This window comes from Apteryx rowi, unplaced genomic scaffold (genome assembly GCF_003343035.1).
Source record: "Apteryx rowi isolate R43461 unplaced genomic scaffold, aptRow1 scaffold_8, whole genome shotgun sequence".
NCBI classification, from domain to species: domain Eukaryota; kingdom Metazoa; phylum Chordata; class Aves; order Apterygiformes; family Apterygidae; genus Apteryx; species Apteryx rowi.
This window is the reverse complement of record NW_020451093.1, coordinates 7,337,078-7,359,301: the sequence shown is the minus strand read 5'-3', so window position 1 is coordinate 7,359,301 and position 22,224 is coordinate 7,337,078. Positions and strand designations below refer to the sequence as shown.

The 22,224-nt window shown below is 39.0% G+C and overlaps 1 protein-coding gene across 1 annotated transcript in view; it reads right to left on the bottom strand.

Moving 5' to 3' along the window:
* Positions 1–10,574: 10,574 nt before the first annotated feature.
* EPC2 (enhancer of polycomb homolog 2) overlaps positions 10,575–22,224 on the bottom strand; it is a 53,598-nt gene continuing 41,948 nt past the window's right edge. The window contains exons 11-14 of the mRNA XM_026088988.1: positions 17,013–17,149; positions 15,291–15,450; positions 13,222–13,555; positions 10,575–11,848 (exon numbers count right to left, since the gene is read on the bottom strand). Coding sequence (XP_025944773.1) covers positions 11,776–11,848; positions 13,222–13,555; positions 15,291–15,450; positions 17,013–17,149 — 704 coding nt within the window. The 3' untranslated portion in view covers positions 10,575–11,775. The remainder of the gene's footprint in view (positions 11,849–13,221; positions 13,556–15,290; positions 15,451–17,012; positions 17,150–22,224) is intronic.

The window sequence follows — 22,224 nt, the reverse complement described above, 5'->3', positions numbered from 1 at the left end:
AACGGTTCCCCTCAACGGCTCCCCGCGACGGCTCTCCCCTCCCCCAACAGCTTCCTTCAACGGCTCCCCCTCCCTCAACGGTCCCCCTCAACGCTTCCACCCTCCCTCAACGGCTGCCCCCCCCCAACGGTTCCCTTCAGCGGTTCCCCCTCCCTCAACGGCTCCCCTCAACGGCCCCCCCCACTGGCTTCCCTCTCCCCCCGCCAGCAGCTCCCCTTCCCTCAGCGGCCCCTCTCAGCCCCCAGGGAGTTGGGGGCCGGGACGCTGTAGCTCACCCCACCCGGAGCAAGCGAGCCCGGGGGGGCGCAAACATGCGGGCACAGCTTGCCAGGGGCAGTTTTGCCCCCCACAGCGAGAGGGCTTTTCTGCCCCTCGTCCCACGGCCACCCTCCAACCGCGTACGTTTCCAGCGCTTAGGTTTGGGTTTTGTCCTTGGTAAATTATAATAATTAATGTGGCAGGAAGGATTTATCCTTTTAACTCAAAAACAGAAATCCCGCTTATACGCAACCTGGGAGAAACAAACGAAAATGAGTTAACACGGTGCTCTTTTGTGGGTGCTCTTTCTGGATTAGGCCTCCACGTGCTGGCTTCTCTCTTCTGCAGACATTTTGTACACGAAATGGACAATTCCATACATTAAAGCAGGAGCAAAGCGGTATGAGAGGATAGCTGTTGTTCTTTGCCTCTGATACAAGTCAGATCTATAAAGACATTAAAGGCTTAGTTACTCCTCCTCAGATGGCATGCCAGTGTTTCCGTTCTTTACACTACCCTTAGGTATTTTTGTGAAAAAGGGCAGAAAAAAATAGTATCTCTGAGCAAAGCTTTGACCTTGTTAAATTAACAAGAAGTTTGTCACTATTCAGTCAGTGAACATTCATCTGAGAAAAACAAAGTCTTAGTGCCTGTTCCTACTCTTCGCTCTTGCTGTCCCTCTTCACTTTCTGATAAGGAGTATGGCCATATTTCTTCTTTGCCTGCTGAAAAGTACCTCCCACCCCCAACCTTGTACCAAGGTTAGTTCATTTAACTGATTAGAGTTGTCTGAAATAGTTTAAACTACCCTGTTTAGTCTCTGCCTCCTCCCTCCTTTTCTCCCTGCAAGCTAGACTGCTAAAAGATGTGTGCAACAACCATGGAGGTTTTCTGGAAAGTGGGAGATGTTCCCTGGACTATAGCCACTCCAAGCAACTCCTGCAATCAATTTCCTCCAAAAAACAGAGTTGTAGTTGCATTAAATTAGCCTCAGCCATATAATTAAGATGACAATGGTCAGTTCTTTGGCATTCCTAAGGAGATTTCTTTTTCTTTTAGCCACGGTGGTTGTCCTCATTACCTGATGTGGATATGAAAAGAGCAGGCTAGTTAAAAAGACTCTCATGCCCTTCTTAAAAGTAATTACATCAAAGAGAGTTAGCAATGTGCAGGATGTGATAAGACATTGTTATATAATGTGATTTATTCCTGTGGATTATCCATTATCTAGCTCTTTTATTTCTTTTATGTTTCAAGCTTTTACCCTGAATAGCGAATTTGTAAGTCATGACAAGCAGGGGCTTAGTCATAAAAGACAACTGTTCTGATGAATTCGTTTGTATTTTTCTCCAATACCAAGAGCTCATTTTGGATCACGATAGGCAAATTTCTATTTTCTAATTAGAGTAGGTATAATCTGCAACCAGTAAGAATGCACTAAAGAGCGTTTTTCTTAGCAATATTGTCACAATATTATGTTGTCACAATATTATATTGTCTGTATTGTTAATGTATGACAATGCTATATTGTCATAAACCTGCTCTTTTTACTTATTAGACTGTTGAGTATTAAGCCACATAGTAGGAACATTAGTTTCCAGTCAGTCTCTGAGGTGATTAGAACTTCATGAGCTTGTGAGCTTCCACCTTGATCTCAATGCCCTGGCACCTCACTTACGGAGTAGTAAATGGTGGAAGGTATGATTTACTGTTTATTGGGAAACTACATCACAAAAAGCATGAACTCAAAAGATACAGGAAAGTATTCATGCCCCATTCCTATAATTTTACATGTTATCATTATTAATCTTTTTCATTTCTGAAACTATGGCTTTTTTTTTTTTTTTTAACTGATAGTGTACTTCCAAAAAATACCCTTGCACTCTGTCTGGCTTTAGTGAGCTACACTACACCTGGATATAAGAGAATTTTCATGCTACCAGTACCACAAAAGTAAAAGAAAGAAAGCTTTGATATCATCTCCTTTTCTTAAGGCTGTGGGGCATGTTCTCCAGCTAGATTCAAAGTCCATCCTTCAGATGACCCTGGCAGAGTTATATATGGGTTGGCAGAAGTTCTGCTTGCTCCTGAAGAAACTCACAAGCTGAGCCAGCCTCAGCTGAGACAGTTCACTAAACAGCCTAGGATGCCGAAGAGATCCAAACGGAATAACAAATCCTCTCCTCTGAGACTGGGAACTGACCATAAGACGACAATGAGATTCCATTTCTCTACAGATGAGCCACCGTTATGGCCAAGCTGTTCAGGCTGTGGGAAAACCAAAAAGAAGTGACCTGTGTGATAGCAGGGCTGAACAGCAGCAAAACGGAGATTCTTGTGGAGAGATGATCCCATAGAAATAAGGAGATAGATACCTGGGGCAAGTGAAAACCTGTGTCTTTTCCACAGAGCCAAAAGAACATGTTCAAAGGGAATAAAAAGTTAGGAAGCCAAAGACTGAAGAAGAGGCAACAAAATAAACTAAGAAATGTTGAGAAGACATTTGGGAGAACCTGCAATACAGAAACAACCTAATCCGCATACCCATGCACCACCAAAGGGAAGGAGGCCTATTAATCCTTCAGGAGAGACCAGGCTACAGACCATTTGTCCAGGCAAAGAATTTAAAAGCCTAAGTATAGGATCTGGATAACCAACACTCACAAGATAATCAAGATGATTATCCCTTAAGCAATATTTCCCTTGGCCAGACAGGTGATAACTACTTGCGTGATCTGGGCCACCGGGGTTCCTTTCCTGTAGTTCCCATCCTGTCCTGGTCTTTTTCCTTTTTACTTAAAAAACACATGCTTCCTTATTTCATATTCCAACATCATCTGCAGTAATTTCTGATTTTATACACGTGTAATTTTTCTGTAAGCCATATCCCTTTTACTGAAACATTTACTTGCACCACTTAATCTAGGAAGTGCTGAGCTCCAGGGCTTGCGGTGATAGTTACCAAGAGTCGAGCCAGCAGGTGGATTTCGTGCCTCATAGTCAGAACTCCTGATTTGGTAGCCATTGGCCGTTTAATCCAAGAAATGGACATGGCCTTATAACGCCATGCTTTTAAGTGATTGGAAGTTTGTGAGTAGCTATTTATTATCTTGCTTTTGCACTTCGTGTACTGCATGCTATTCTTGAATTTGAAATGTTGTCAGACATTGTTATTTAATTGAACGCAATATATAGGAGTGTTATTTTACAGAGGAAAAAGAAGTCCTTGAGGCATTTACCATCTGACTCATGTAATGAAAGGCAATAAAAGGCAATGTTTAATTGAATGGACACAAGTTGCTCTTTGCCTCTCAGGCAAAGCACATTGGCAGGACTGGATTAGAATGTCGCAGAGTCATTTAGCAGTGAGACACAAGACCTGGGGTTGAACTGAAAATTTAGCTAAAGAAAAACTTGGATCAAGATCAGTATTCCTTTCTTTTTGTTTAATATTTTGTCTCTCATTACAGCCAGCCCTCCATAAGATGTTCACTAGCATGCAGTATTACAGAGATAATTTCCTCCTATTTCTGTGTAATGGCATCTTGATATGTTACTTACTCTAAATCATAGAAGAGGTTTTAAAACAGGTAATAGGAAATACTCCAGAATAACTGGGAAGGTAACACAGTTCAAAGATTTAAACTAGATTTTTAGAAGACTTTGTTTCAAGAGAATTTCTGTAATTTAAAATTCCTTAACTCCAGATTGGGAAAAATTTCAGGTCAAAATATCACTTTTTTATATAAACACACACAAAATGTTGATCTGTATTTTATATAGTAATGTAGAAGACAAAACTTGAAACAGAGTAATTAATTTTAGTACAATTCAAAGTGGAATAGAACACAGGGTCCTTATAGTAGTACAGGTTAGATGTTTAAAAGTAGTAATTGAAACCAACATGCTTCCACAGAAAGTTTAGATTTTGAAATAGAGTATTGCCAATCAAAAGATATTTGATCAGAAAATGTTTGATATATGCTAGCAGAAAGTTTAAGAGCAGCCATTGTTTCTGATTTGCAAAACACTATGTGCTTACTTCAAACATGTATCTAAATATGTTAAGCACATTAAACAGTCATATATATTATGCTGACTTATCTGTAAAAAATGATTTTACTTAAAAAAAAATCTTTACCACTTTGTATAAACCCCCAAATGTTTGTTAGCTAATTATTCAATATTCAAAACATGATATCTTAAGTAACCCACATAATATGGTTATAACTTGGAAAAATATCTGTTCAGATTAATTTGTCTTTCTTAACTGTAGGAAGCTATAGGCAATCATGCAATCCCTTCCCCCCCCCCAAAAAAAAAAAAAAAACCCAAACCCTCCACACCTTGAATTTTATTTCAAGGGAGAGTAACACGTCCATTATCTTAAAAAAACAAACAAACAAACAGACCTTCATGCAGTGAGGTCCAGAAAGAGTTAAGCAACATCACAGGCAGATGATGCCATCTTCTGGTGCCATTTCCAAAACTGCTGATTTAAAAACACAATGACTAGTCTAGCCAGATCATCAGCAGGGAGACGGGGGATGATGTTAGTTTAAGCATCACTTTATCCCCAGGGCAAGGTTCAATGAAATAACATTAATTCAGGAACAATCACTGAAGCATTAATAGCGGTGGTGGGAAAGCAAGCGCTAGGCTGCCATCAATTCACAGCTCGCTGCCACCAGCCTGTCCCCAGGGGTGAAGTCAGGGCATACGGGGCTACATCACAGCTTGCTGAAGCATGGCCTTGCTGCCGGAGCTGCCACTATCATCTCTGCCAAAAAGAAGCCCGAACCACTACTGAGGTTTTGAAAGCACTAGTAATTGTGCCCAGTCTTGGTTAGCTGATTATCTTCTGCCCCATTGATTTTTTCCTGCTGTCCTTATGAGAGTTTAACAGCTGACATGCACAGTACTAGTCAATTTTTATGTGCATTCCTGAATAAATTCACACCAGAACATATATGATATATACGGTACTGTGGCCAGTCTTGCATGCCAGAACTCTAAGGCAGTGGTTGTGCTCTCCTGTCAGACAGGAGGATTTAGGCTGATATAGCCATTTCCTGTTAAAGTTTTTCTCTCTTACCACTATCTGCTATGTTATCTTAGTTAATTGCTTCCCTCCTTCATTTACCCCTTTCTCTCTAATTGATCTTTCCCCTTTATCCTCCCTCTGTAACTGCATTTGTATTAGAGTAAATTCAGTGTGTAATGGATTTCGACGAGGCTGGACAAAACTGATTTTCCCATTCTTAGTCACAGGAACAATCCTAGCTTTGAAACAAAAAACAGCAGTGTAACTGGTGTACACAGAAAAGGCTGTTCTGCCTCAACGACAGGGCTCAAGACTTTTTCCAGTTTTTCCTCCAGGAGGTTTTGGGCCATCATCGCTTCATCCATGCTTGCACTTCCACTTGCCCCAAGGCTGGGGAGGGATGCTGGATCGCACATACATAATTCTGTCAGTTGGTACTGGGACCAGCACTTTGGACAGTACTACACATGGGGCAAAAATGGGGAAGATCAGCTGAATGGATTCGAGTTATTCATCCTTTCCTTCCAAAGGAGGGGCAAACTGAGGAGCGGACATAGCCTATGTCCAGGAAGCAGTTCAGTTTTTCCACTGTTATCACCCATATAGCTTTGAGATTTTACTCTAATTCCAAATGCATTCCTTTTGTTCTTCATTCTGAATTGTGTGTGACAATAATATGTGACAATACAGACTGTGACTTAATGGCTAAATTCATGGCACAATGTAACTATTTCGGGTGCTCTTTGTTATTTAAAACAAAAAGCCCCAGACCACACACAAAAAAACCCATAACCCTGCATTTCAAGATACTCTAGGGGACTGGGAAACGAGCAAAAGTGATTGAAGGCACTTAATTTGAGGCTCCCTTTTCCTCCTGCGTAAGGGGATGATATTTCAGAAGAATACATTCTCATATTAGGGAACGTCATTTTGGAGCAGCATGCATCGCTGTGGCAGCATAGCACACAATCAAAAGACAAAAGAGAGCTTCACCTCAATCGTGTCAATTCAGATATTCCAGCAGGGTTCCTGTGAGTAGGAGGCTGGCACTCCTAGCTTTTCCCTTGGAGTCAGTGAAGAAGCAGAGGCAATTATCTCCGGTAAGTTAACAGAAGTCATCTGAACTAAACTGTTTGGAAGCCACTCCCTTGAGAAGACTGTATTCACTATCAGGAGAATAAGACACCCGAGCACTAGTTAAGCTAGGTGCTTAAAAGGACAGAATAAAATATGAGCAAGTATTGCAGCCAGTTTCAAACTGGTCATATATTTAGCCAATGGGCTTTTGTTACCAAATAGAAATGAAATCAATATCATGGTCTCTCAAAACCGTATCTTTACATTCTCCTACTGGTTATTGAAATAAAGTTTTATATTAAATTTACCCAAATATATCTCCATTTCATACAAACCTGCTGTTCTCTCATACCATTATCACTGGTCTGCATGCAAAATGCTGCCACTGAATGCCATTTAAGCACCCTATAAATAGCTCAGTAGGTTTGGAGGCTGCTTTCTTTCCTGATCTATGGAGGCTAGAACAACGTAACGAGGTATCTATACTGTGAGCACTATTACAGGGCAGCAACAGACTCCGCAACGTACAAACTCCTAGATAATATAGTTACAGCGGATGTGCTGGGAAGCACAGCAGACCTCACCGTGAATCATTCTGTTCCCCGTCTACCATGAATCCCTACCATCTCCTATTGCACAGTACGGCATGGCTTCAGTAATGCTGCCCTTCCCCTCAAGCTGCCCATCCTTGTCCCAAGAAACCAGCTGCCAGCTTTAGGGAGCTTCCCAGGCGCAAGTGATTCCACGGGGGAACTACGCAAGCTGACACATCACTGTCTCCATGTTGATTGATCTGGATGGCTTTCCTGGAAAATTAAACTAGCCCAGACAGCAATTGCCCACTTTCCACATAATTAGCTGGTTCAATCAGCTATGCAATTCAGATGTAAACACAGGGATCTAGCTCAAAATAGCTAGCTCAACTCCTGCTGCCAGGTCTGCTGCTTCACAGGAAGCATTTCTTCTCCCAGTTTGTCTTTCCCTTTTCTTCTTTCCCAAGTGACAGTTTACTGTAAAGACATGCTTTAATTTACAAGGATTTCTTAGATAAGAATGTTATTCTCCATCCTTCTAAGAGTAAGTCTGAATATCCCAAAACCTAAAAATAGAAGAAATAGGGAAGTAAGATTTGAAACTCTCTCTCCAAGTCAAATCCAGAAGGTCTGTTGAGATGACTATCCTGTGACATTCCTGTTATTATCTGCAAGGGAGTTGCAGATAGTGGAGCAAAATGGACCACCAGAGAAGGAAGAAAAGTTTCAAAGTCAGAGCCTCAGGACAATGGGCTGCGGTAAGTGGTATCATTTTGGCAAGGAAAAAAAAAAAAGTGCATACAGTCTACTGAAGAGGATTAAAGAAAAGTGATGGTTCTGTAAATAGAATAGGATATTTTTTAGATGTTGTTTTGAGAGGAAGAGTCCTATACCAGAATTAGAAACAAGATTGGGTAAGTATTTTTTTCAACATTTTAGTACTATTATGCTGTAAGATCTGCTTTTGTGGTAGAGTGGGAAGGAATGAAAAGAACAGCAGAAATCTCTTAATCATTCCGAAATGGCTCTGGGAAAATCTTTTTGGTTTCATGAGGTTCAGCCAGGAACTGAAAAATTCTCACATGTACTACTCGCAACAGAACAGGACCACTGAAACATTTAACGCTGTGAACCTTCAATGTTAGTTCAAATGTTAATAGACTGAAATCTACTCTAACTCCTGAGCTTCGCACCTTCCTCCCCTCTGTCAGGATGATCGGTACTTGACTTCAAAATGGAGAAAGTTAATATAAAAAAAAAAAAATTCACATTGCCTACAATGAAGCTGAGTTATATATCTTCAGGGTTAATATTTGAAATGTTAAATTTTACAGAATATGAATGAATCATTATTTTCTGCAGTACCTGACATTTAAAGTAAGACTGCACATTATACTTAAAAGCACAATATGAACTGCTGTACATTAATTACTTTCAAAAATCTTAACTGAGTATTCCCTAGTATGTAATAAATCAGAAGTCACTACTCAAATTATATTGCAGATGTGCATTTTGTTCAAATAAGGAAATTCAGAAATAAGAATATCAGATCCTCAACACACACCTTTAATGCAGCATGCAAAAGTAACTCAGTCATCGGCGTTCCTAACTGTATTTCAACACCAAGAGAAAACAGAAGAGTTTCTAACAAGAATACGCCTGCATTCTTTTTTTATTCTATGGACTTCTATGGACTTCAGTATTATTCATCACTCTCCTTTTCTGGCACTTGAGGCAGAGAATTAATTTATTGCTAGAAATCCTTAAGAAGAGAATTATAGCCTACTTTACAGGAAAGCTCCATCATTACTAGTCCTTTAAGTGAAACTCATTCAGCATATGGCACACTTACCGTATAGCCTTTGGAGTTTATAAGGAAATCCTTTTCTCCACCTAACATTTTCCCACCGTATATTAAGTGTTAGAAGCTCTAGCTAAAGGTTTTTCTAGTAATCAGATGAGGATTAGACTATACAAAATCACAGTTACACAGCAATTTTAAAGACACTTTCAGTCCAATTTATCATGAAATTTATCCGAATTTGTTGTGAGAAGAGTCTATTCTGCAGAGATCAATAGCTGTATTTTACTAAATGTACAGCTTTCAATCTTCAGAAGAAATGACTCCACATTTTTTTAAAAAACTGCAACAGGATTTGGGGTCTAAATTGGAGAGAGAAGCAAGGTTATTTTTATACATCACGGAAAATAACTTTTTTTCCCCCCTCTTTTTCAGACTCGGTTTTGCAACAGCTCTGCATCCAAGAAATCGATTCCTACTTCAGACTACATAAATCATATAGCCCTTCACAGAAATAGTTAAATTCTACAGCAAATCTTAAATAGACATGAAAAGATCATGTACTCGTAGGGAACTTATCCGACAGCGGTCATTCTGATAAAGGCACGATGCGGGAGCAGTGATGAACAGGCATGAATGTGCGCAGCTGCCTCTCCCTTGTGCAGACACCCCACACCCCCACCATCGCGCCTTGCCTGACCACGGCAGTGACACCGAAGTGTCAAGGGTTTCCTTAATTATTCTCAATAGATATAATCTAATATTATCTCCCCTTGTGGGCTTCATAGAACTATTGTGACTAGAAAATAAAACATCAGTTAAGCTAAAATACAGTTAGTCATCTGACTTTCTGACAAGCTCTTAGTATTTCTTTGTGAATGATTAACTGTCAGAACTTATAACTTACTGAACATAAGACAACATTTACACAAAACAGATTAAAAGCTCTTTATATAAATAGCTAAAAAGAAGGATATGTGGATGGCATGGCATACAGACAGATGATACCTTTTTTGTTTAAAAAAATGCACGAATTATTCTTTTAGATGTTTTTGAGAGGAAAAAAACCCTGCACTGTTAACTTTAGTCCAGCTAAAATTGATCATCAGAACACAGCACATACCTATGCTATGTCGCCTCTTGATAGGACATGATTTCAGGCCGTCTCAAATCTCAGGAATGTAGTTGTAAAACATTCTTAAAGTAGAAAGAATTAATCTCTAAGTTTCACTTTGCATTGTCCCCCATAACCGACCTGTGACTCAGCAACAAGATACTTGTTTCTACCAAAGTACGTACTGCAGGAAGCAAATTTTCCGACTGAGAGGAGTTGCAAATAATTCCCTTCAGAAGCGCCCCAGTTGTCTCCATACGGATGTATGTGCCCTTACTGTAGATGTGATGCCTTGCAATCTGCATCGTGTTCAATACCTTGCGAAGGTATCCAGCTATGGGGGTTGGACTAAAAGATCTCCAGAGGTCCCTTCCGACCTCAACCAATCTATGATTCCAAGAAATACAGAAATATCATCCAAATTACAGGTAGCGAACCAAACCATGGAAAATTCAAATGACTTGCCCACAGTAAAACCTGAAGTTTTTCCTGCCAGAACAGGAAACTTGCCCTTGTCGTGATTATTTCCAAGTCTTAGGACCTAACTACTGGACCATCCTTCCCCTACTGTATACTGAAAGGGACATTAAAGACAGGAAATAATCACATTATTTCTCCCAAAGGTTTCAGTTGAAGTGCACATGCTTTGGTTTTAAAACAAAACAAAACAACCAAACCCCACTAATATCCCCTAGAATTTACATCCAAACTGTTTGCACATTGTGAAATAAACACATATGCAACATGTCCATGTTTTGATATGTATTTTTATTTCCCTGCAGTTTTCACTTATCAAGAACAAGTAACAGGGAAAGTTGTCTGAACTAGTGCATAAACAAACATTCTGAAACACCACTACACGTATCTAATTTACAAGAACCGTATAAAAAAAGTCACTAAAACACTACACTACGAAGGTGTCCAACGCTTACAGTCAGACTTTTTCCAACCCGTTACTTGCCTTGTAGCCACAGGAAAACTCTCCAAAATTGAAAAGACAATCTTGCCACAACCCTCCCTCCCCCCCACCACCTGGGATGGCTCGATATCTAGACATCCAATAATTATTGCAATGATATATAATGCAATACATACCTGGTAAAATATCCTTTATGTGGTGTGTTACAGTTTTAAAGCCGGTTAAAATATGCAGTCTCCAGATAAAATGTAATCAGTTGAAAATTTTCTCATATCTGCACAATTTAATATGTGCCAGATGCATAATTTTCCTAGACAGTTTTTTTCCTGTGTAATTATTTTTTATAAACTGGTATTATAAATAGAAATATACATTCAAAATATATGGAAAAGTGAGTTACTACATTAAATTTGCATGTATCGATCCATCCCTTTCCCCTGCACAGTAATAGAAAATACTATTTTGCCTTGAACTTCATATTTGACAGTGAAATGCCACTAAAGTATTTACCAAAAAGTCCATCTAGTCAAATTGTGAAACAAAATGAACCAAGTGAAAACTTTACATTTCCTTTAGAAAAAAATTACAAGAATTTTGTTTCCTAGCTATGAATCTTTAACTTTTCTTTTTAGACACAAAGTTGGATTTATTTGTACAAGATACAAAATGTAAACATGGCAAAATAAATAGTTAAAACAAGTGATGCAGGATCCCATTTCATGCTCATGATCCCATTAAAGAATTATTTTTTAATCCATTCAGTTGCAAATTCAAGTGCAAAAGCATGATGATGAATATCTACTATTCAAGTAACAGAAATAATATTGATGATACAAATAAACTATTTTACAAGGTAGTGATTTTCCCAATTTTACAAAATTTACATTATATATCGACTTAATATACGATATAATGATAGTCCATTTAGGTCCATTTTAGTTCTCTGTGATCCACAGAGTGCTGTATTTTGCATTCAGTTGGAATATAAATGACTACACCATTAGCACAGGTTGAGACACTGGTTTGAGGTTATGTCACTTCCATTGCTACTGTGGTCTCTGCTATGCCATTTAAACCCAATCGTTCTGGTTCATGGTTCTCTCTGCAACAGAAAAAAAAAATTCAAGAATTACAGGTAGAACATTAGTATTTCCTTACGCAAGTTTAAATATTTCTTACAGGCATTATACATTTTTACAAAGTTGTTACTTGGATCAGGGACAAAACTTAACATATACAACAAACAGGTAGAAACAGATTTTTTTTCTTTAAAACTAAATACTGGCATTTAAGAACAGCTTTTACTCCACTAGTACTGTAATCCTTTCTATAAAATTATTAATAAATATAGTCCAATTTTATTGCACTTAACTGTAAATTATCAGCTTAAGTTAATGGTACTAAAAGCCTCTTGAAAGAGCAAAGCCAAGATACGCTCCGATGACTCAGTATCAATTACCAGTCGTTCTGTTGGTGAGCAGAGCACTGTTCTAGCCTGACTGTTTTTTTCAGTTCTGTTTCAGCACTAGCACAAGAAGTCTTAATTTCTTTCTAAATTTGTCATTACTATTCTCTGTGCACAGGCATAAGACCCATTCAGCTAGGAAGAAGGTACTACTTTAAACAGTGACTTGAAACACCCCTCTGACCTAAGGGAAATAAGAGCTAATCGCACTAATGATACAAAGGAATGTTTCAAGGTATGATTGCTATTTTAAAAATATCTTTTCCCCAATCTACACAGTGACTAAGTTATGCAAATAATTTTCCATCTCAAAAGCCCTTTTTAACATCTCCAGAAAATCCTGTGAAACAATCAGTAAGCCACATTGACCAATGCCTGTTTTCTGCTTTTCCAATTCATAAACAAATGTGACTCATAACATAATACAATCCAAAGACCTTTAAAACAGAGCCCAAATACTGGAATTTTCAGACAATGTTATCCAAGAGCAAGCTGCTGCCGCTCCTGTGTAATATCCATTAAGTATCCTGAAATGCTAGCGCCTCAGCTGGTCAAAGGGAATAAACATAAAAATCTTTAATGGACGTGTGCCAGGCTGCACCTTGCAATATGGGTACACAGAGCTCTGGAGAGAACATTCGCACAGCTTGAGAGAATCTACTGGAAAGTGCTCCACGAGAAGGGACAAACGAAAGCAGCTAAAATGAAGCCAATTCAAACAAAACTGAAGTTTACCAAGAGTCGTGTGCCCAGCCTAAGTATAAGTTATCTGGATGTTAACCTGCAAAAAGACATCACTGCATGAACTTCTACAGTTTATCACAGCCATGCTGAAGACGAGATAATGCAGCTGCATGTTTTTGCAAGGTTGACGCTATACTAGAAATCTCTTAGAAGAGGAAAACACTTCAATTAAGTGCTCGGCTGTAGAGTTGGACGCGTCTATGGAGACATTCATATAACGTAAAGGTAACTCGAATTCTGCTGCAGCTCGCTAGGTAGGCGCTTACCTTGCTATACTGCTGATGGCACTGCTCGGAGTTACCTTTGGCACTCTGTCCATACTGGCAGCAACTGTGGCAAGTTTTAAGGCTGTTGGCGACGGTGCTGAAGTCCTTGTATTGATATGCACATTGACTGGAGAAACAACACTGACATTGTTGAGGTGCACTGCATTAGTCAGGCAAGAATTGTTCATGGGAAGCGTCTGAGGGCTGCTTGTGCATAATGCTGGAATTAAATGGTTTGTGGTGGTGTGGCTGACTGTCCTTACAAGCTGTACAGTTGAAATCCCTGGGCTGGATGATAAAGCCATGTTGGTGGAGTACAAAGTTCTGGAGGTTCCTGTTACAAAACAAATATGTTACCAATTAAAAAGAAGAAGAAGAAAAAAAAAAAGCTGTTACTTAATCCCAAAGCCAAAGATTCCCCTCAAGGGTAATGTTTTAATTACACGTGTCACTGGAACGGTGCAAAAATCTGCTTTTTAAAGATTCAAAAATGTGAAATTTTAAAAACATTTCCAGTTAACACCAGAATTCTTTCATAGCTTTTTCATTCACAAAAACAGCAGAAAGAAAGATAAATTGCTACTGTATCACAAAGAACATCTGTGCTGCCCAACTTCATGCACCTCATTTTAGGTGCCTTAGAGGGGCAGTATTTCCCAAAGGAAATCAACTGTGAAACGCCTTAGCTAGACAACCTCAGAGATGGCCTGAGGCAGAAGCAGCCAAATTCAGGCGCTCTGAATCACGTTCTCGAGTTCTGGGGATCAGTCTCCCTCACAACACCACGATCAGGGGTATAAGACTAGGCAGCGTAGAAAATCCCTCTCAGCTTATGTTCCGATGCTCTGTTCGCACTCCTCGGTTTTAGGAAGCTTCAGATTAGAATTCCAGCTTCCAATTGGGCACAGCATATAGTTGAACCAGAGGTTTCCAAATTTCATCTTGGTATCCTAGCTATTCATTACTCTGGTTTTGACCACAATGAAACGGGATACGTTTTCCCAATAATTTTTTATTTCTGCAAAAATTTGTTTTCAGCTGACTTTTAAAAAGTCTTTCTATCCTAAATGGCAATAGCTATCCTACATCATTCCCATTTACAGCTTTGAAACAGTCTAATTTTACATGCATAATATTGCAGTGGTTTTCACCAACCATAAAATTGTGCACCATGTACCAACACGGCACACTAATGTACCACTGCCTAGTTTTGCGCCTCTCAAAATATTACCCTCTCAGAGAGAAAAAAAGTTTCTTTTCTTTCCTGGAACTGTTCCAGCATATTGATTTCATTCAGCTGTGGTTTTTTTCCACTCTATTCATTCCATTTTATCATTAAAACACCCTGGCAGAAGGTCTGGAAAACTAATCACACCATTAGCTGTTAAACAACAAATTACTGCTTATTTGTTACGGCAGTCAAATTCCAAATGACCCGTGTCTCAGTAACGTGGCACCTACACTAGCAAGCCTGGCATTGCCGCCTTCTCACAGTGGAGTTTCAGGTGGGGGGCTGGGGGGCAAAAAAAGGTAGCAAATGCCAGCGCGTACATTTGTTATGATTTGGGAGGAACCTCAAATGCAATAAAATCTAATACTTAGAGCAAGTCTTTTACTATGTCTGTAAGTTAAGTGCTTGATTTTTGTCTGAATACACAAGTTAATAACCAAACAATGTAGTAACTTTTCTATTTGCCTTTCAGATAATAAAAAGTATTTTTAAGTATATCTTTTAAAAATTGGTGCTTTTTTTAATTACACATTCACACTGCTTCCAACATGCTATCACCTACATTTTTGATTGTAACACTGTTATATTGAAATATAGAACCTACCAAAAAAGCCCAGAAACAATGCTCTTCCAAGTGTAAACGAGCACTCAGTAGTTTTATTATCATATTAACCTGAATGCCATGGCACAAAAATATTTTAAAGGGTTGTAATATACAAAGAATAATATTTGAAAGTATTACTGTTTAATAAAAAATTCAAATACATTATTTCAGAAGTCAGAACAGTTCACACATTCTCAGCTCTGCACTAAACCATTAGTCTTAAGAAATCATCACCTGAAGGCTGGACAACACCATTAATATTGTTGTGGCTGGTGTTTTGCTCCTTCGTTACCTCACTGCGACTGGGAGCAGGTGCACTGACCACTGCCGAGGCCGCAAAGTGGGCGCTGGCTGAATCGAGGGTTTTCGACATACAGTCGGAGGTGCTTGAGCCCTGTCGGGGGGGGGGGGGAAATGAAGACGTTTTTCTTTATAATTATGCAGGTACAAGCCAAAATACCATGTCAGGATCAATATAGTGCAAAACTACCAGCAATCAAGTAAACACACACATCTTCTAGAGCAGAAATATTTCCAGGTCACAAGACTTACTACACATATCCTTCTGAAAAGTTGAAGATTAGTCGCCAAATAAATGCAGAGCCCCAGGTCAACCAGTCAATGCAAATGGCATCTCAGAACGGTGTGTCAGTTCAATGCTGTGTTTGAGCAGTTTCCTCTAGGAAAATAACCATGACACAAGTTTCCTCCTCTCTCTTCTGTGCCTGGTCAGCAAGTATTCTGCAACCGCAGGTCTACAGAGTTGCTGGTATTTATGGTATACTAGCACCCTATGGAGTAGTTTTTGCCACAGCATAATCGCCTACCTAATTCTGGAAGTTTACATCTAACTTCTACCAGTCCAGGTCCCTTGACAGAATGTTACGTGCTGGTTTAAAGTTCAGCTATGCACCCTGCAAGGACAAATCACCTCACCGTCTCATTCTGCACTTCCAGTTTATATTAGCTGAGAAAATGGCTTCCCATAGATGTTCAAAGTCTCTTAAAAATTCAGAATCTGTCTGTTCTGTTTAAACATTGCAATTTTTTGTTTTACAGAAACTGAAATCAATAACCACTAACACAGAAGGATTAACCAAAGAAAACACTGAGCGGAGGGAGGAACACCACTGGCCACCAGCCACACAACACTCACAATATGTGGAGAAAAACAAAGCAAAAAACAACAAAAAAGTTTTCCTGGTAACGGACAATAGCTTCTAGATTTTCTCAGTAAGAAAATACCAGACAACTAAGCATGACAGAAAACATATGTTCTTCCCTCACTAGGTATTACACAGGAGAAATGCGATTCATTTAGAGGTGAAATAGTACCACTGGCCGCTACAAGGGGAAGGGAAAGGCATCAAAATACCTACAGCTATCCTTGTCCTCTCGGAAACCACCAACTTTTAGCACTCCTTCAAACTTTTGCTCATAACAGAGCATACTACTTCATAAAGTAGTTTCAATAAGCAAGTCTCCTTCAGAGCATGTCTGCACAGGAGTATAAGAACAGTGATAACAGTATGTATTTACAGAGCATTGACTAACCCTGTGGACACCACTAACACTAAAACATGAAGTCTCTTACTCAACTTTAAGATACATGTCATGGCTGCACTAAAAAAAAAAAAAATTTTAAAAAGTAAAAAAAAAAGTTTTGATGTTGAAACTTAAAATATTATCTCATTCTGCAAAGAAAAAAAGAAAAAAAAGAAAAAAAGTATTCTTATTGGCCAGAGCACAAATTACCTTCCAGGTACTATACATCAAACTGGGAAAAAACCCATCCTGCCCTAAAGCTGTTCTATATTCATTCTAAAATTCAGTGTATTTATTGAAGTGTTACATTTAGCTTGTAACAGAGATGATGAACACAATAAGCAGAAGGGAAGGGAGCATCTATCAAAGGAGAAGATATAAGCATATAAAAACATTTTACATGTGCATTACCTGTGCTTTTGGATGCGTCTGTTGTGAGGAATGCTGAGATTGCTGTTTCTGCTGAAGCTGAGCAAGTTGTTGCCTCTGCATTTGAACTAACTGCTGTTGATGTGTCTGAAATTGTTCCTCTGTGATACCCCCTGTTACTACGGAAAAAGAAAGCAACGCCACTGTTAAATGGGTCTGCACAAGACAAAAACATCTAAAAACGCAAGCATAGACCACTGCTGGGTAACAAGGGGGTGAAAACAAGATATATTAGTTGTGCTTTAGATGCTTCCAAAGATCTTCATAAATTCCTTTGTAAAGGACAAGTCAAGCTAAATTTCTTAGCTTTGTTTTTTTTAGCATAAAATCAACTTATAATACAAGGATTCACAACTGTCACTGCTTTTAAGAAGCTTCCGTCTTTGGTGTTCTTCTCTCTAGTAGCTATGCCCGTCATTTTTGTTAATCATATGTCAAATGAAGCTCTACCATGGCCACATCAACCAGATAGCATCCTTTACAAAGCACTACTTATCCAACAGCAAAAGCTGACTCGTTTCTGAAAACGTGGAAAAGAATTTCTGTATATCCTAGAAATCATAGCTGAGGGGACATGGTGAATTCAGCTGGGTTTCTTCTCTCACTCCCACAGCCAGCACCCTCCGTTTATTCCTGTACGACTTTCCTTCCTATATAGTCTCCGATACCAGAACTGGCTTCGCCGAGGAAGCACGTGCCTGGCATTCCAAAACCACCTATTTCAACAATATAGCCAGACTGCGTTCTGCAGGTACTAACAAAAATGCAACACCATTCCACTTATTTAATAGCAAGTCTAGAGCTACATACTAATCCTCACTTGAAAGGGAGAGAAATTAATATACAATGGCAAAACTAATCTTCAGATCTAAAACGTAATACATTTGCAAGCAACACAATGCATTGCTTATGCTTGCTTAGCAAATCCAGTTTGACCTTCCAACTTAAGCATTTCCAAAAAAAAAAAAAAACTACACACCCCACACATGAAGTTTCACCTGAACAGTATTTTCTACCCTATTAAACTTTTTTAAATGAAGTAGGAGTTTAAGTGACATAAGGCATTTGTCCATTTGTGAGAATGTTTGTTTGCAATCCCAGTAGCATCACACTCCCAAAAATGAAGTGTGAAGTCAGAAAAGCTGTTTTCAATTCTGTTTTTACAAGAAATGGCACATATGATAAATCAAGAATACTGTCAAATCTTTGACGTTAAACCTGAATTTTGTGCAGTCTATGCTAATCTGAGAACAAAGTTTTTATGAGCAAGTAAAAAGAGAATTCACTTTTTGAAGATTCCCATTTTCCCATTTTTCCCCAAAGATTCCCATTCCCAATATATTTTAGCATTTTATTTTGAACTATATTTTTCAAAGATTAAGTTGTCATTTATCTCAAATATCTATATTCTGCAGGAACACCATCTTACCAAAAGACACCAAGGTAACAACAATAATAAAGGTACTCTGTCTTTCAGGGTCTGCCTCTTTCATCTATTAGATGAAATACTCATAGCTGCACGGAAATTCCATTTCAAATAAATGCCAAAAGGAGGACTGATAATTTAGAATTTAGCACTGAAACTTCTCTACTGCTGCTACATTAAAAGAGGCTTTAAGTATATTAAAATGGGACTTAAAAAAAACAATTTAAGTTCTGAGATAACAAATTCCAGAATACATCTTTTGGTCTATTATAAAAAATGTTTTAAAACATGCTTATATGGCATGAAGAAATACCTAAAAAGCATTTAGCCCTAACTAGGTATTATCTGGCTGCAATGAAACGGCATCAACCTAGACTCAAAGTTACGCTCTTCTATGAACTACAGCGCTAGAGAACAGCCTCTGTATCAGACCATCCTTTAATTAAGAGCGAACCTATGCATCAATTCCGTATTTTCAGTCTCCCCTTCCTCTCACTTAGGCACAGACCATGATGCCACGAAACCCTGTTTCAAGGTACAAGCCAGATTAGCGTAATAACGCAATAATTGTCTCCTCTGCTTTTACATGTTTAAATTCTCCCCAGTTCAGTGCCTATCACCTGATGATGATTCAGTAGTCAGGCTGAACTCAGCTTTAGCCTGTTATAGAGCAGATGCTCATTATTACATTTAAGCATCATTTGCTTCTGCCAAGGTAGCAAGTGAAGAGTCCTAGAGGAGATCAAAGTTCCACCGCACCCCGAAGTCTTTAAGGCCACTGTTAAGTGCAAGCATTCCCGTGCTTTTTGCAAAAGGCTCTATTTACCAAAATTTTAGTTTCCACACTCAGGATCTTCCTAATAGTATTTCAGTACAGTTAGACAACAGGAAAGCATAAAAAGTCCATGTGAAATTAATAGTCTTTTAGTCTCCACTCCTGGAGAGCTTTGGTTTAGATTACTATGTCACTTCTCTCAGGATCTGAAGGCTTTAATCAAAGATCATCTTTCAGGCTGCCCCCAAATAATCTAATTCAATAATCTAATTACCTCTACATTGTATTTCACTCTAGAAGAAAATACCTCTATAGAAGGCCAAAGCTCAGGCCATAAGTAAAACTCTTCAACTGAGAAGGCCATGGGCTGCAGGTCTCTTCTGCGGGGAGGGACGCAGTGACTAAGCAGGCGACCGTGCGCGTGGGTCCCCAGCAGCGGCAGCCGACACATGCTGGAAGCCCAACACAACACACCGACCGCGGTGCGCAGTGCTACAGCTTTTGCCTGAAGCCTGCTTCTACCTCCAGCCCCAGAAGTGACCCGAGTGGCATTCGGCATTCGCCCTAGGAATTAAGCAAACCAATTAAGAATTAGCTTGCTCTCATAAGCTGTATTATCTATCAGATTCCTGATAACTTCTTCCTCCGCCATTCACCCTAATCATCCCTTGTATCCCTAGGGTTTATCTGATTTTAGAGTAAACAGAGAATCCTGCCAAAGGCGTCATTCCCAAGGAGGCCAACTCGCTTTTCTAGCTACAGCGTACAAGACTACAAAAAAAGCTCACACCGCTGATCAAAGCGTCGGACTGTTTCAGCCACCTCCCCTCTTAAGAGTTCCTCAAATTCAGCTCCCCCGTTTGCACTTCTTATAACAAGGGCAAGAGAACAATTCAGTTTGAAACAGTGGCTCTTTATTCATACACTGGTTCGGCACTCTCCAGAAAAGAGATGGCATACATTTATTTATTTTTAAATAAAGCTTATTTTTCCGTCAGTACAGTGCCTAGCATTCGAGGAAATACCAAAACAGTTGCTTTCTTAATACAAGTGAAAATATAATACAGAAGTTATTTTAAATATTCTTGTGCATTGAAAACCAAAGCAAGCTACTCCAAGTCTTCTAAGCTGAAGAAATAATCTTCCCAAAAAATCCATTTACTTAACAACTATCATCGTTTCCTCTAGAAGTAGGTTACAGACAAACCTGTTACAAAATTAAGTGCTTTCAACCATTATCTCCCAAACAGAATCACGTCAGTGAGCAGTGACAGTACCTGTGCAGATGCAATGCACAGGCAGCCTTCGAGCATCCCTTCCAAAATTTCCTCACTATTTCCCAAGAAGCAAATCTAAACCAGCAGTGCCTCGTGTGGGCTCGGTTACTGTTTGGTGAAGGATTTTGCTGGTATTGCACCTGATCCTTTACCAAAGGGATAGGATCTGTTCTGCAGTCTAAGTCTGAAAAGAAAAAGTCTTCCACAACCATAAATTTCTCTGCATAATGTATTATTTAATAAAATACTGAGTGAATTCTGTGCTCATCCAAATGTAATCTTCAGGGAGATTTCCAGAATTTATACAACACATTCCCAGGGTTACATATCAAATTTGTTTTTTATCTATTTTTTTTCTTATAGTCTCTCCCATCACTAAAATGTGTATTTTCTCTACCTTTTCCTTTAGTTCACTTTCCCTAATAGTGCAAATCCTAAAGTACAAGTGCTATTCCACATATTTTTATCACTTGTGTTTAATTTAACATGTAACAGCAGCAATTCAGGTTTTTATTCTTGTTGACTGGATTTCTTGAATCAGTGTATAAGTGTTGGCTTTTTTTTTTAAATGTCTACCCAGTTCCCTTCCTAAGGGAAGGGTGCCTTTCACTCAACGCACCACTGAAACATTGCTCTCATTTTTATTTTCTTTTTATGCCATCAGTCCTCTGGCTGTGGAAGTTCTCTTCCAGTGGTGTTTTCTTCTTCATTTGTACTAAAGCCACGCATGGAGATTTCACAAATCTCCAACTTTTTTCCTTCACTTAGTTAACATACTGCGCTAGAACAAAAACACCAGCTTCCATCCCAAGATATTCCCCTAATTCTTTAGGCAGACATCATCCCTCAGGAAAAAAACCCAGACTTTCCAAAACAGCACAAGTCCTGAAGGCCCTCAAAATTTTACATTTAAAAAAATCAATCCTACCTCAGTCATATTACTTGCTTTCGTTATATAAAAGAACCATCAGCAACAACTTTGTTCCTCACAGGTTTTTTCTTTTCCACGTCCTTAACTGACAAATAGCACTCGCTTCCATTTTCTGCATCTGCTCTAAGAACGAACCTCTGGACTCTCAATGACCATCCCGTCACACCCAGCTGCCCCTCTCCGCTACCGGTGCGACGCTGCGGCCATTTACATTGCTCACAAAAACTTACCAAAACCTCATCGCTGCCCACTATGTCCGCTCCCTCCGTACATTAGAAAGTGTTCTTGTGCTAAAGCTTTCATGAGAGAAAGAACAATAGAAAGGTTGCAGGGACTATAGCTAAAAATAAATTGTGTGTTAAAAAGAAACCATGTGTAAAAAATATTAGGTTGTAAGAAATATTCTGTGCATATGTCAGTACTATACTGATGTTATGAAATGTTAATGATGATCTTTTAAAACTATAATTCAAAGAAAATTGCCTTTGTCTTCAGGAAATTTAATTTCTATCCATGAATTTCTACACAGGTTTGTTATTAAATTCCCAACCTTGCAACTGACTTTAGAGAGACACACCGGTATACATCCATGCAAAGTTAATTACAGGATTCAGGATCAGCCTATTATCCAATTATCCTGTTTTACAATACCCAAGTTCTACACATGCAAGAGAGTGGGAGAATATTCAGATGCCTGTAGATGCTTGGTAATAGATGTCTTTTGGCATATCCCCAACTAATCAGCATTTAAAGCACTGTACATTCTTTTACTAGTATAAAAAAGT